The 15,000-nt window shown below is 44.0% G+C and overlaps 1 protein-coding gene across 1 annotated transcript in view; it reads right to left on the bottom strand.

The window, feature by feature from the left end:
- LOC113568011 (SH3 and multiple ankyrin repeat domains protein 1) overlaps window positions 1-15,000 on the bottom strand; it is a 53,744-nt gene that overhangs the window by 35,561 nt on the left and 3,183 nt on the right. Inside the window, 6 exon segments of the mRNA XM_035531126.1 lie at window positions 8,030-8,146; window positions 10,158-10,325; window positions 11,495-11,646; window positions 11,836-11,944; window positions 12,275-12,346; window positions 14,623-14,826. Coding sequence (XP_035387019.1) covers window positions 8,030-8,146; window positions 10,158-10,325; window positions 11,495-11,646; window positions 11,836-11,944; window positions 12,275-12,346; window positions 14,623-14,826 — 822 coding nt within the window.

Below are 15,000 nucleotides of genomic sequence, written 5' to 3'. Positions count from 1 at the left end.
CCGGGAAAGCACACAGGATGAGGAAATGCTCGGTACGCCACATAGAAGCAATACTTCACGACTGGTAAGAGGGGAGGAGAAGCTTATAAAGGGGTTGGTAATAAGGGGAATAGGAATCAGGTGTGCGCTAGAATTCCAGTGAGTCAGATCGAGGGTGTGTGCGAGTGGGCATGGCTGTGCAGGGATGATGGTCATTCCTTGAGTACGTAACAGTACCCCCCACCTGATGGGCAGCACCTGATGTCCGAGAACGGGTAGCCCTAGGCCTACCACGGCCCTAAAGGCCCGGACGATCAGGGTGAGCAGCATGGAAGTCTGCAAACAAAGAGGGGTCCAGGACATCAGCCCTGGGAACCCACGATTGCTCCTCAGGTTCATAGCCCTCCCAGTCAACAAGGTATTGAAGGGTCCTGCCCTGTCTCCGGGAATCCAATAATGCACAAACGGCATAGGCTGGTTCACCGTCGATCTCGACAGGGGCGGGAGGGTTGATGGGGGTTGTGGCTGCAGACACCAGACTGTAGTGTAGTGTAGGCTTCAACAGGGACACATTGAAGGTGTGATTCATCCTATACCAGGGGGGAAGCTGCAGCTTGTAGGATACAGGATTGATCTGCTGAAGCACCTTGAAGGGGCCAATGTACTGTGGGCTCAGTTTCCTGCTGCGTAGACTGAGCTTCATGTTTAGAGTCGAGACCCAGACCCTCTAACCAGGATGCAATATTACGTTGGGGTTACAGTGACGATTGGCAAACTGTATGTAAGTATGTAAAGGCCTGTGCAAGTGGAGGTGGGCGACCTCCCATGTCCAAGAGCCTGTCTGTCGAAACCATTGATCCAAGACTTGTATGTCAGTGGGGGAGTCATCCCACAGGAAGAGGGCTGGTTGATAACCGTAGACACAATGGAAGGGGGTGAGCTGAGTGGAGGAGTGCGCGAGTGAATTGCGGGTGTGTTCCGCCCAAGGGAGGAATTTGTGCCAATCTGTTTGTCAAGTACAGTACTGATAGAGGAAACTTCCAACCTCTTGATTAACACATTCGACACCTCCGTTGGACTGGGGATGGTGACCTGAGGAGAGATTCATAGTTATGCCTAACTTCTTACAAAACTGCTTCCAGACCTGTGATGTGAATTGTGAACTGCGATCAGACACAATCTCCTTTGGTATACCAAATATGCGAAACACAAAAGAGAACATGGCTTCTGCTGTTTCCCAGGCTGTAGGTAATTGAGGAAAAGGAATGAGGTGACACATTTTTGAAAACCTGTCCACTACTACCATTATAACCGTGTTCCCATCAGAGGCAGGTAAGTCTGTGATGAAGTCTGTGTGATGTGAGTCCAAGGGCGATGTGGCATAGGCAGGGGCTGTAATTCCCAGCAGGGAGTGTGAGGAGTGCGAGACTGAGCACAGATTACACAAGATATTATGTAATCATGTGTATCGTAAGGAAGGGAGAGCCACGAAAACTTATGGGACAACATGTCCGGGATGTCCGTTACATAAGGTCATATGAGCCCATTCTAGCAACATTCCTCTGAGGGAAGCTGGAACATATTGTTTTTCTGGGGGGCATTCCTCTGGACTAGGGTCATCCTTCAAAGCATTCTCCAGGTCATCCTGGAAGCCCCACCATATGGGAGCTAGGAAGCAGCTATTAGGTAGGATTGTCTCTGGAGTCGGGTTGGTCTCCCCGTTATCATAGATGCATGACAAGGCATCCACCTTTTGATTCTTGGAAGCAGGTCTATAAGACAATGAAGTTAAACCTGGAGAAGAACAACGACCACCTAGCTTGCCTCATGTTGAGTCATCGAGCTGACTGTAGGTACTCCAGGTTTCGATGGTCCGTGTATACCAAGAAGGGATGTTCAGCCTCTTCTAACCAATGTCTAAATTGCTCTAGGGCAAATTTGGCCGCGAGAAGTTCCCGGTTCCCTACATCATAATTCCTCTCGGCAGGTTGTAGTTTCTTGGAGTAGAAAGCACAAGGGTACAGTTTAGGTGGGCTGTCATGTCTTTGGGACAGAACTGCCCCACTCCTACCTCAGAAGCATCCACTTGCACAATGAAAGGAAGAGAAGGGTCGGGCTGTTGGAGAACGGGTGCTGAAACAAAGGTCTCCTTCAATGTTAGGAAAGCCTGATCCACGGCCGAGGTCCACTGCAACTGCTTTCTGCTTTGCTTTTTGAGGAGGTCCCAAACCCCCGAATGAACTTTCTGTAGAAGTTGGCAAAACCCAAGAAACGTGGCAACTCATTGACGGTGATGGGTTTAAGCCAACTATGTATAGCAGTTACCTTATCAGGGTCCATGGAGAGGGCTCCCAGTTTGAGAGTACACCCTAAACAAGAAATGCATTTACTGTGGAACTCACATTTCTCGGTCTTGGCATACAGTTGATTTTGCCGGAGACGTGTCAGGATGGCCATTACATGAACCACATGCTCCATTTCAGATTGGGAAAACACGAGGATGTTGTCTATGTAACCTATCAGGAACTTGTCTATCATATCTTGAAATATGTCATCCATAAACACCTGGAAAACAGAGGGACTATTAGGTAAGCCATATGGCATTACCAGGTATTCATAATGGCCTTGTGTCGTGGTGAAGGCTGTCTTCCACTCATCACCCTCATGTATGCGTATGTGGTTGTAGGTGTTACACAAATCCAATTTCGTGAAGATGGTAGCCCTTAGTAGTCATTCATGGGTTAAAGAGATGAGGGGAAGAGGATAGGAATACTTCACTGTCACCTCGTTAAGGGCCTGATAATCGATGCACGGCCGTAACCCTCCTCCTTTCTTCTTCACGAAGAAGAATCCAGCAGCGACTGGTGAAGCAGAGGGCCGTATGAAACTGTGCTGCAGCGCCTCACTGATGTAGGCCTCCATTGCGACCTCTTCAGGTCGGGAAAGGGGGTGAGGCTTAGATCTGCGAGGTAGGGGAGCCCCAGGAAGGAGCTCTACAGCACAATCACAAGATCAATGAGGTGGGAGTTTAGTCACTTTAACCTTAGAGAACACATCAGCGAAGGCTCTATAGAGCTGAGGGACAGACTGGAGTGCTGGCGGCTCAGGGCTCATGACTGTAGTGGAGAAGATTGGCAAAGACATGCAGTATTTCAACTTAGGATAAGTCAAGAAATCGATATTTGGTGGAACAACCCTGATCACATAACCCTAATCACAGCTGTCATGCATCTTGGCATGCTTTCCACCAGCCTTTCACATTGCTGTTGGGTAATTTTATGCCACTCCTGACACAGAAATTTCAGGAACTTGGCTTTGTTTGATAGCTTGTGACCATTCATCTTCTTCTTGATCACGTTCCAGAGGTTTTCAGTGGGGTTCAGATCTGGAGATTGGGCTGGCCATCATAGGGTCTTGATCTGGTGGTCCCTCATCCACACTTTGATTGACCTGGCTGTGTGACATGGAGCATTGTCCTGTTGAAAAAAACAATCATCAGAGTTGGGGAACATTGTCCGAGCAGAAGGAGGCAAGTTTTCTTCCAGAACAGTTTTGTAAGTGGCTTGATTCATGTGTCCTTCACAAAGACAAATCTGCCCAATTCCAGCCTTGCTGAAACACCCCCAGATCATCACCGATCCTGCACCAAATTTCACAGTTCGTGCAAGACACTCTGGCTTGTAGGCCTCTCCAGGTCTCTGTCTAACCATTACATGACCAGGTGTTGGACAAAGCTGAAAATTGCACTCATCAGAGAAGATGACCTTACTCCAGTCCTCTATGGTCCAATCCTTATGGTCTTTCACAAACTTCAGTCTGGCTCTTCCTTGCTTCTCATTGATGAAGGGCTTTTTTCTAGCTTTGCACGACTTTAGCCCTGCCTCGAGAAGCCTGTTTTGAACCGTCCTCACTGTGCAATTCACCCCAGCTGCTGTATGCAATTCTTTTTGTAGGTCACTTGACACCATCTTACAGTTGTTAAGTGACATTCGAATGAGGTGGCGATCATCACAGTCAGTAGAAAATCGTTTTCGACCTCTGCCAGTCTGAAGCTGTTGTTGTCCCATGTGCTTGCTGCTTGACCTTGTTCTTAAGAACCGTAGTTTTTGAAATGCATAGATGCATAGATGCATTTCAGATAGATGCAACCTGACGCTCACTGTATCCCTCTGCCAGTAAAGCTACGATTGAACCCTTCTTTTCCTCATTAAGAGCCTTTCTTTTCAACTCTTTTGGCATGGCCTGTAGCTGTAGTTTGACTACACTTACTTTATTAGTCCTAGCACTGCTTTTCCCATCCAGCTGGTTCTATAACAGGAGAATAGTGATGACAGCAGCAGTGGTTTTTATACTGTTGCTCGTTAGAACAGGATTTTGTTAAGGTGATCACCTATTCCGCATCTCATTAAGTAGAATGAGGTGTGTCTGTGAAGGAAGCCAATAAACACTTCAATGGAATGGCTGCTTTACATGTGGAGATGCTGATTTAAGAAAAAACTGGAGTGGTCTCTTATTTTTCCGGAGCTGTATAATTATATAACTATTGTGCCTTCCACTTGGACTCAGCCCAATACAAACTACACTACTCAAAAGCCCTAGTTCGTTCCAGGTCACCTGATTATTAACCTTACCTGTGTCTAGTTACCCCTCATGTATTCACCTATATGAGCCCAGCTCATCCAATCTGTCATTGCAAAGTCTCGTCTGCCTGCCTTACGATTCCAAGCCTTTGTATTTGCTTCCCTGGTTATTGATCTCTTCATGCCTGTATTACTGATTTACGCTTTGCCTGTTCCCTGCTGGATTTGTTTGCTCTTCGCCGGTTTTCAGGGTATCACTTCTGCTTGTGTTCTGACTACATCTTTGGATCTCACCCCTCTTCATTATTAAATCTCTTTACCTATTCAATTCTGTCTCTGCTCACCAAACCTGACAATAGCTGACTTTGGTACAGGAGGTCATGGGTTTGAATCCTGACCAGGTCCATTACACTACCCACCTGCCTTACTAACAAAGAGAGTTAAAAACAAAAGTCACACCAGGTCACATGTTGCCCAGGTCACTAAGGTCCATGTCACCAGGGCAGTCTGACAAAAGTGAGCTACTGGAACAAATGCAAATACTTATGGATGAGAGTGGAGAACAGAGGACTGTGGGAATGTTATTACACCACCGGCTCCAGTGTGAGGGGGATATGCAGAGGATGTGGGAACTATGGATACTTTGAAACACAACATCTAGACTAGTGCTGAAGCAACTAGTAGCTTAGTGTTCCAACATCCACAACTGACAACTGCTGTCACAACTAGAGACTGATGAGGTACAACACAAATGCTTTGGCAAGGCACCAGGACAACAGATCAGAGGGGAGAACATATCATCGCCACACCCCGACATTAGGAACCAACACCCCCAATGAACCCATGGGCCGAGCTCTGGCTAAACACGAGAGCTGCTGAGTGAGAATCACAACTAAGCTAGACAGCAGTCATAGCACCACAACCATGTGAAGAACCTGACAGGCTGCTGGAAGACATGAATGCAGCATTACAGACGATCCTTACTGTAACCACTACTGAGACCAACCAGCAGACAAGATGAACATTGTCTAGGAACACAGAGAGATGTCAGCCAGCTCTCAGAAATGCAGAAAGGTGTGATGAAGGTACCTGAGAAGTACAATGAGCTGTCCATACCTGAGGCCTTAGAGACTGACAAGCAAAGATTAACAGCTCTGGCTGCCTGCCTGGAGAGGTACACACAAGAAGCAGAAGCCAAGACAATAAAGAGGATGTTCTCCCACAAACCATCCAGAGTGTACTCTCAGTGACAGGGCAACAGCATGGAAAAGCTAGAAACCAAACAATACTGGAATAACTGAATGCTTAACAGAAGGCTGGACAGTCCTGATTCGGAGAAAGAGGAATTGTCAGGCTTCACTATGGCTAAGATGAGTACACTCTGACACTGCACTCTTGTGTTGTAGTTACACACTGACACTCTGACACTGCACTCTTGTGTTGTAGTTAACACACACTGACACTGCACTCTTGTTTTGTAGTTAACACACACTGACACTCTGACACTGCACTCTTGTATTGTAGTTAACACACACTGACACTCTGACACTGCACTCTTGTGTTGTAGTTAACACACACTGACACTCTGACACTGCACTCTTGTGTTGTAGTTAACACACACTGACACTCTGACACTGCACTCTTGTGTTGTAGTTAACACACACTGACACTCTGACACTGCACTCTTGTTTTGTACTTAACACACACTGACACTCTGACACTGCACTCTTGTATTGTAGTTAACACACACTGACACTCTGACACTGCACTCTTGTGTTGTAGTTAACACACACTGACACTCTGACACTGCACTCTTGTGTTGTAGTTAACACACACTGACACTGACACTGCACTCTTGTATTGTAGTTAACACACACTGACACTCTGACACTGCACTCTTGTATTGTAGTTAACACACATTGACACTCTGACACTGCACTCTTGTGTTGTAGTTAACACACACTGACACTCTGACACTGCACTCTTGTGTTGTAGTTAACACACACTGACACTGACACTGCACTCTTGTATTGTAGTTAACACACACTGACACTCTGACACCACTCTTGTTTTGTACTTAACACACACTGACACTCTGACACTGCACTCTTGTGTTGTAGTTAACACACACTGACATTCTGACACTGCACTCTTGTGTTGTAGTTAACACACACTGACACTCTGACACTGTGCTATTATGCTGTAGTTAACATACAATGACACTCTGACACTGCACTCTTGTGCTGTAGTTAACACACACTGACACTCTGACACTGTGCTATTATGCTGTAGTTAACATACACTGACACTGTCCTTCCACCAGTCTGAAACTGCTCTGTGCATGGAGGACTGTCCAGCTGGCACTCCAGAGTCCATTGAAAACACGCTCAGAGATGAACTGTCATCCATCGATCAGAACAGTAGCGGGAAGGCAGCCCTCAACAAAGCAAACAGAGTTCACACACCCAGCAATGTACAACTCTCAGGTCCCCTTCTCCACATCCTAAGATGGCAGTAAACATTTATTACACGTCTCTGTGACAAACATTTTTTACTAATAGTGAGGTTATGCATAAGTGTTTTTAATTGCTATAATAACTGTTCATAATTGCAGTAACTGCTGTAATTCTATAGGTTATATTCCTTAACTGATAACCATGTAAAATCCTTGGGAAGTTTGACTATAGACTTGCAATTCCTGAACAAAGGAATAATATCATTGGTAAGAAACACATAACTAATTGTGCTAAGCGTGCTGTGAGATATATCTGTTAAACCAGTCACATCCCACTCCAGCAGGGATTATTCTCTTACTGTTTATACTGTTACTGTTGGCATAAACAGGATTACAAGACCCAGAATGCATAGCCAAAGAAACACAGTGCTCCCCCAAACAATTTATTACAAGTTATTACTCTGGTGTGTGTGTGTGATGTGTGTCCGTTTGTGTGTGTGTGTGAGTGTGTGTGTGTGTGTGTGTGAGAGAGAGTGAGTGTGTGTGTGAGTGTGTGTGTGTGTGTTTACTCAGAGACCATGATTGTTCCCTCCTTTCTGTTTCCTGTGTGTCCAGGGGCGAGTGGAGAGCTGAGAGTCTCTCCATCACTACAGAACAGACAGAGTTTCTCACTACCTCCCCACCCCACTACACACAGTGTTTGCTACCTGGGTCTGAGCAGAAAGAAGTGTGTGTGTGTGTAATATACGGGTAGGTGTGGGTGGGTACATGTGCATGTGTGTGTGTGTATGTAAGTGTGTGTAATATATGAGAAAGTAGGTGTGTAGTGTATTTGTATGTGTGTGTAAAATATATGGGTAGGTGTGATTTTTGCTGGGGCAATAAATATGGCATGGTGTGATGTGTGTATCTGTTTTGTGGGACTGCTGGTGTGTTTGTGTGTGTGTGTGTGTGTGTGTGTGTGTGTGTGTGTACCTGTGACTTGTGGGTTTGTGTAGCTGTGCTGACTGTTTACCTTATTGTACAGGGCACTTATGTGCAAAGCGGTGTTCCCTGATGCATTCTGGGAAGTTGTATCTGCCCCATAGAACAGCAGGTGCTCTAAGTGTTGGGCAAAACCATTCTGGCATGACTGTAGGGGGACCAGGGTGAACCAAAAACAGATTAGAGGGAAAAAGAAAAAGACACTAGCATCAGGAGAGTTAGAGTGGTCAACAGAGAAATGAGAGAATAATGAACAAAAAGTAAGAGAGCCAAATAAAAAGAAGCAAAACAAAGAGGGATGGATGATTTTATAAGCAATGAGGGAAGAGAGAGAGAAACAACCTTTAACATGATTATTCAACAGTACAGTTAGCACAAAAACATACAGTACACAGCCTAAATGTAAAAAAAAAAAAGTGGATAGATGAAGAGTTCCTGCATTACTGGATTCCCATGTGTGTTCTTTATAGCTAACGTATGGAGAAGGGAGTTGGGATTCTGTGATGGTAGGATGTGAACAAAGAAAAAAAGAGAGGTATGTAAATAAATATATATATATATATATATATATATATATATATATATATATATATATATATATATATATATATATATATATATATGGAGAGAGAGAGAGAGAGAGAGAGAGAGAGAGAGAGAGAGAGAGAGAGAGAGAGAGAAGAGAGAGATTTAGGAGGGACAGAAGGGAACCAGGTGGTCAGAGGCAGAGACAAGAATACAACATGAATGAAAAAGCCAGAAATGTATGAGAGGCCGTTTAGGGCGAAATCTGTGGAACACTCGTGCACACATACACACTACTTGTGCATACATTTGAAACACTCACACATACATAAACACTTGCACTTATGAAACACTCACACATACATATGAAACACTCACTTATACACATAAGTGTATGTATGAGTGTGTATGTATGAAACACACACACATATACACACCTATATTCAAAACACTCACATATATAAATGAAACACTTATGCATACATATGAAACACTCACTCATACACATGAAACACTCATATACATATGAAACACCCGCGTATAGATGAAACACTCCCACACATATGAAATACTCACATACATATGATACACACACACAAACACTTGCATACACATATGAAACACACACACACACACACACACACACACACATGAAACACACACATACACATGAAACACTTACACATGCACATAAAATGTTTTCTAGTGGTGGGACATAAATATGCTGTCTATGTCAAACAACAAATAATAATTCCAAAAAGTGAAGCTATTCCGTACTAATTAAATCTCAGATCCAAACACCGATTAATATGATCCCCTGTCAAAGTGGACCATGGGTGATTGGAAGTCCTAGTATAAGAGCGGTAGTATGAGAGCGCTAGTATGGGAGTGCTAGTATGGGAACGCTAGTATGGGAACGCTAGTATGAGAGCGCTAGTATGGGAACGCTAGTATGAGAGCGCTAGTATGGGAACGCTAGTATGGGAGCGCTAGTATGGGAACGCTAGTATGGGAGCGCTAGTATGAGAGTGCTAGTATGAGAGCACTAGTATAAGAGCGCTAGTATGGGAACGCTAGTATGAGAGCGCTAGTATGGGAGCGCTAGTATGAGAGCACTAGTATAAGAGCGCTAGTATGGGAACGCTAGTATGGGAGCGCTAGTATGAGAGTGCTAGTATGAGAGCACTAGTATAAGAGCGCTAGTATGGGAATGCTAGTATGAGAGAGCTAGTATAGGAACACTAGTATGAGAGCACTACTATGGGAACGCTAGTATGAGAGCGGTAATATGGGAGCGCTAGAATGAGAGCACTAGAATGGGAGTGCAAGTATGGGAGTGCAAGTATGGGAGTGCTAGTATGGGAGTGCTAGTATGGGAGTGCTAGTATGGGAACCCCTACACCGAATCCTACCCATAATTCTAATCCTAACCTCAGTAAAGTAAAATCTGGCTCTTTTACTTTTATCAAAGTAAAGTGCCAACTTTTGTAAAAAATAAAATAAAATAAAATGTCAGTTGTTCATGGCCTTGTGGGGACATTTCATCCTCAGAAACAGGTAAAGTGTGCAAACATATTCACACACACACACACACACACACACACACACACACACACACACACACACACACACACCTGGTGGGATTCATCCCATCCATTCTCATCACGGACCCCAAGGCGTGCTCTGTAGTAAAGCAGCGTTTCACAACAAGATGTGTCACCTCCTGTCAGTACGGAGTGGTAGAGTGGAGTAAGACCGCACCGATCCTTATAGTCTGGAGACGCTCCCATAGACAGCAGAGTCTGAACAGAGAGAGAAACGGGATGGAGGGAGAGAGAGAGAGACTGTGTTTGTGTAAGAAAGTGTGTGTGCATGTGTGAGTGAGTGAGAGAGACACTGTGTGTTTGTGCCTGAGAGGGATGGTGTGTGTATGTCAGTGAGAGAGAGAGAGAGAGAGAGAGAGAGAGAGAGAGAGAGAGAGAGAGTATGTGAGTGTGTGTGTGTGTGTACCAACAGAGCTGTGTGGTTATGAGCTCTGAAGACTTTGTGTGTGCGTGTGTGTGTGCGTGTCTGTGCGCGTGTGTGTGTGCGTGTGTGTGTGTGTGTGTGCAAGCAGGGCTATGTGGTTGTGTGCTCTGATTTGTGTGTGTGTGTGTGTGTGTGTGTGTGTGTGTGTGCGCGTGTGTGTGTGTGTGTGTGTGTGAACCAGCAGGGCTGCATGGTTGTGAGCTCTGACTGCTGTGTGTCTGTATGTTGGTGTGTTTGTGAGAGAGAGAGAGAGAGAGAGAGAGAGAGAGAGAGAAAGAGAGAGAGAGAGAGAGTGTCTGTGTGTGTGTGTACCAGCAGGGCTATGTGGTTGTGAGACCTGACTGTGTGTGTGTGTGTGTGTGTGTGTGTGTACCAGCAGGGCTATGTGGTTGTGAGCCCTGACTGTGTGTGTGTGTGTGTGTGTGTGTGTGTGTGTGTGTACCAGCAGGGCTATGTGGTTGTGAGCCCTGACTGTGTGTGTGTGTGTGTGTGTGTGTGTGTGTGTGTGTGTGTGTGTGTGTGTGTGTGTGTGTGTACCAGCAGGGCTATGTGGTTGTGAGCCCTGACTGTGTGTGTGTGTGTGTGTGTGTGTGTACCAGCAGGGCTATGTGGTTGTGAGCCCTGACTGTGTGTGTGTGTGTGTGTGTGTGTGTACCAGCAGGGCTATGTGGTTGTGAGCCCTGACTGTGTGTGTGTGTGTGTGTGTGTGTGTGTGTGTGTGTGTGTGTACCAGCAGGGTTATGTGGTTGTGAGCCCTGACTGTGTGTGTGTGTGTGTGTGTGTGTGTGTACCAGCAGGGCTATGTGGTTGTGAGCCCTGACTGTGTGTGTGTGTGTGTGTGTGTGTGTGTGTGTGTGTGTGTGTGTGTACCAGCAGGGTTATGTGGTTGTGAGCCCTGACTGTGTGTGTGTGTGTGTGTGTGTGTGTGTGTGTGTGTGTGTACCAGCAGGGCTATGTGGTTGTGAGCCCTGACTGCTTTGTGTAGGGGTGTGAGTCCATCTCTGGCCCTGAAGTCATGATGGGCTCCGTTGAGTAGCAGCACACGAATCCCCTCCACGCTGACTCCGCCCTGCACTGCCGACGACAGCGGGGTCTCTGGTGAGAGGAGGGTCACAGTGTAGGTCACTGACTCAGAACTAATCTACACAGTCACACTGTGACTAATCTATACAGTCACACTGTGACTAATCTACACAGTCACACTGCATTCGGTTTGATTTTGAAGCAGGTGTGTGCATGTGTGTGTGTGTGTGTGTGTGTGTGTGTGAGTGGGTGGGGTCTCACCACCACTCTCTGGGTCGTGGTAATTGGGGTCCAGGCCTTTCTCCAGAGCTTTGCTCATCTTCTCCACAGCTCCACTCTGAACATAGTCCAGGAACTTTTTTAGATTCGCCTACAGGGAGCAGTACACACACACATGCATTACACACACAAATTCTTTACACACACATGCAGTACACACACAATTACTCATCATAACTCATTAATTATTTATACATCTCTCATTAATTATTCATGCAAAGCTTATGAATTACTCATGCATAGCTCATTATTCAGCATTGATCATTAATAACTGCATAGCTCATTAATTACACATACATAGCTCATTAAATACTCGTGCAGTGCTCATTAATTACTCAGCATTACTCATTAATTACTCATGCATGCATGTGTGTGTGTGTGTGTGTGTGTGTGTGTGTGTGTGTGTGTGTGTGTGTGGTACCTTGGTGTGTAGTTTGGCCAACTGTTTCTCATCCAGGTTGGTCTGTTTATAGACTCTGCTCTTGTACCTGAACTGTGACAGACAAAACCAGTCAGGTATGCAGATAGGGAGACACTCAGGACAGGGAGACACTCAGGAAAGGGAGACGCTCGGGACAACTGACTGGGGAAGAGAGGAGAATGAGGTGGAAGGCTGATAATGTAATGCTCTCTAAGTAGTCTAAGCCCAGCAAAAACACTGATTTCTGCAGTCCCTACTAAAGATGTCAGATATTCCAGCGACTTTCCACTGAGATAATATACTGTACTAAAGACAACTGTGTGAAACATTTATCCCCTCAACTTTCCGGCTATGTTAAGGGAGAAAAAAAAGTCTATTTCGTGTTTAAAGCTTGCTCCACTGAGACCTAAAGGAGGGGGATTTTTATTTTTGCAAGCTATTCCTCATTTCTGTGGAAAAACAGGACTTTGTTTTGATTATGGATTTTTCATTTCTGATTATATGGACTGAAAATGACACATTATGATTTGGAACGTCCTCTCCCCGGTTTGTTCTCTCATGGTACAATCTGGGCAGCTTCAGACAGAAGCCTGAACTATAATACTCTGAGAGGTACAAGCTTAGTGCTTATTAAGTCCCTGCAATGCCTAACGAGACCGACAGTGTGCAGTGTTGTATGATTTATAATCGTTTTCAGCTAGAATTCCGAGCAAGACAGTTCTTTAATTTCTTATGTTTACTGTAATGTATGTTCCTGTGAAACACAGCTAGATAACATTACAAAGGAGTCAGTTCCTCCATTATAGTTGGAAACCAGGAGTGCTACATGAGTCCCTGGGATGTTAAAGAGTGGGTGTGTGTTATGTTCAGTGATGTGATACAGCTCTGTAAAAAAGTGACTGATCCTGTGTAGCGTGATCTGGACTGAGAGATAATCATGTTCATTTATTCAGTTTTGTTATTTCCAGTGTTATTTCTACCTGAGTGTAACCAGCACAAGTGCTTTTATTTTATTACATTAATAAACCATATAACCAGCCCATGTGCTTTTATATTATTACATTAATACACATATAACCAGCACATGTGTTTTTATATTATTACATTAATAAACCATATAACCAGCACATGTAATTTCATGTTATTAAATTAATAAACATATAAGCAGCACACATGTTTTTATATTATTACATTAATAAACATATAACCAGCACACGTGTTTTTATATTATTACATTAATAAATCATACAACCAGCGCATGTAATTTTATGTTATTATATTAATAAACCATATAACCAGCACACGTGTTTTTATGTTATTACATTAATAAACATATAACCAGCACACATGTTTTTATGTTATTACATTAATAAACATATAACCAGCAAACGTGTTTTTATATTATTAAATTAATAAACATATAACCGGCACACGTGCGTTTATGTTATTACATTAATAAACATATAACCAGCACACGTTTTTATGTTATTACATTAATAAACATATAACCAGCACGTGTTTTTATATTATTACATTAATAAACATATAACCAGCACACGTGCATTTATGTTATTACATTAATAAACATATAACCAGCACACATCCATTTATGTTATTACATTAATAAACATATAACCAGCACACATGTTTTTATGTTATTACATTAATAAACATATAACCAGCACACGTGCATTTATGTTATTACATTAATAAACATATAACCAGCACACATCCATTTATGTTATTACATTAATAAACATATAACCAGCACACATGTTTTTATGTTATTACATTAATAAACATATAACCAGCACACGTGTGTTTATGGTTTATGGAGGATATTCTAGCACACTCATAATTACCTGTACATTTAGTTCTCTAGGTTTTAAAAACTATTTTTGACTTTGACTTTTGTTTACAAATGTTGTCTTTTCTATTGCTTGTGTATTTCAATTATTATGATCACCACCACCAACGCATGGCCTGTGTGTGTGTGTGTGTGTGTGTGTGTGTGTGTGTGTGTGTGTGTGTGTGTGTGTGTGTGTGTGTGCGTGCGTGTGTGAGACTGACCATTTAACACCAACACTCAACCTGGTAAGAAGACCTGGGTAAAGCTGGATATTATATACAAGATACAGTAGCCATGCTGAAGACTGTTGCAGTGCGCCCTGTCAGCCACATGGAGCAGCGTGATACCAGCAACACCTATATCAATAAGTGAAAACTGCTTTTCTATAATGCAGAAGATGATGTAGGATGTGAGGTTGTAGTATGAACCTTACAAAGTTATGGGATGGTGTGATTTAAGATTAATGGAGACTGTGGGTGGTGTAGTTCAGTTACAATACCTCCAGGTAAGGCACTCCCTTCTCAAGGGATTGTGGGTATTCTCGAAGTGAGCGTTCCTCCTCCAGGAAGCAGGCATCACGCCCCTCTCCGGCCGGTTGGAAGAGTCCGTAGTTATAAACATCCCACAGGGACTCGTTCAGGGAGCACATGACCTGCTGTTTCACACTCCAGACACTCACATCAGGGTCAAACCGTAAGCACTTCTGCACACGCACACATGCACGCACACACAGAAACAAAAGTTTTGAGTGTGACACTTTTGCAGTTCTCTGCGTATATCCTTCTTCCCTGAGGACATATATTTGTATTTTTTTTGTGTGTGTGTGTGTGTGTGTGTGTGTGTTTAAGGGCAGCACTAGTGGCATGGCAACTAGTTC

Source organism: Electrophorus electricus, chromosome 10 (genome assembly GCF_013358815.1).
Source record: "Electrophorus electricus isolate fEleEle1 chromosome 10, fEleEle1.pri, whole genome shotgun sequence".
Lineage (NCBI taxonomy): Eukaryota > Metazoa > Chordata > Actinopteri > Gymnotiformes > Gymnotidae > Electrophorus > Electrophorus electricus.
This window is presented reverse-complemented; position numbering and strand designations above follow the sequence as displayed.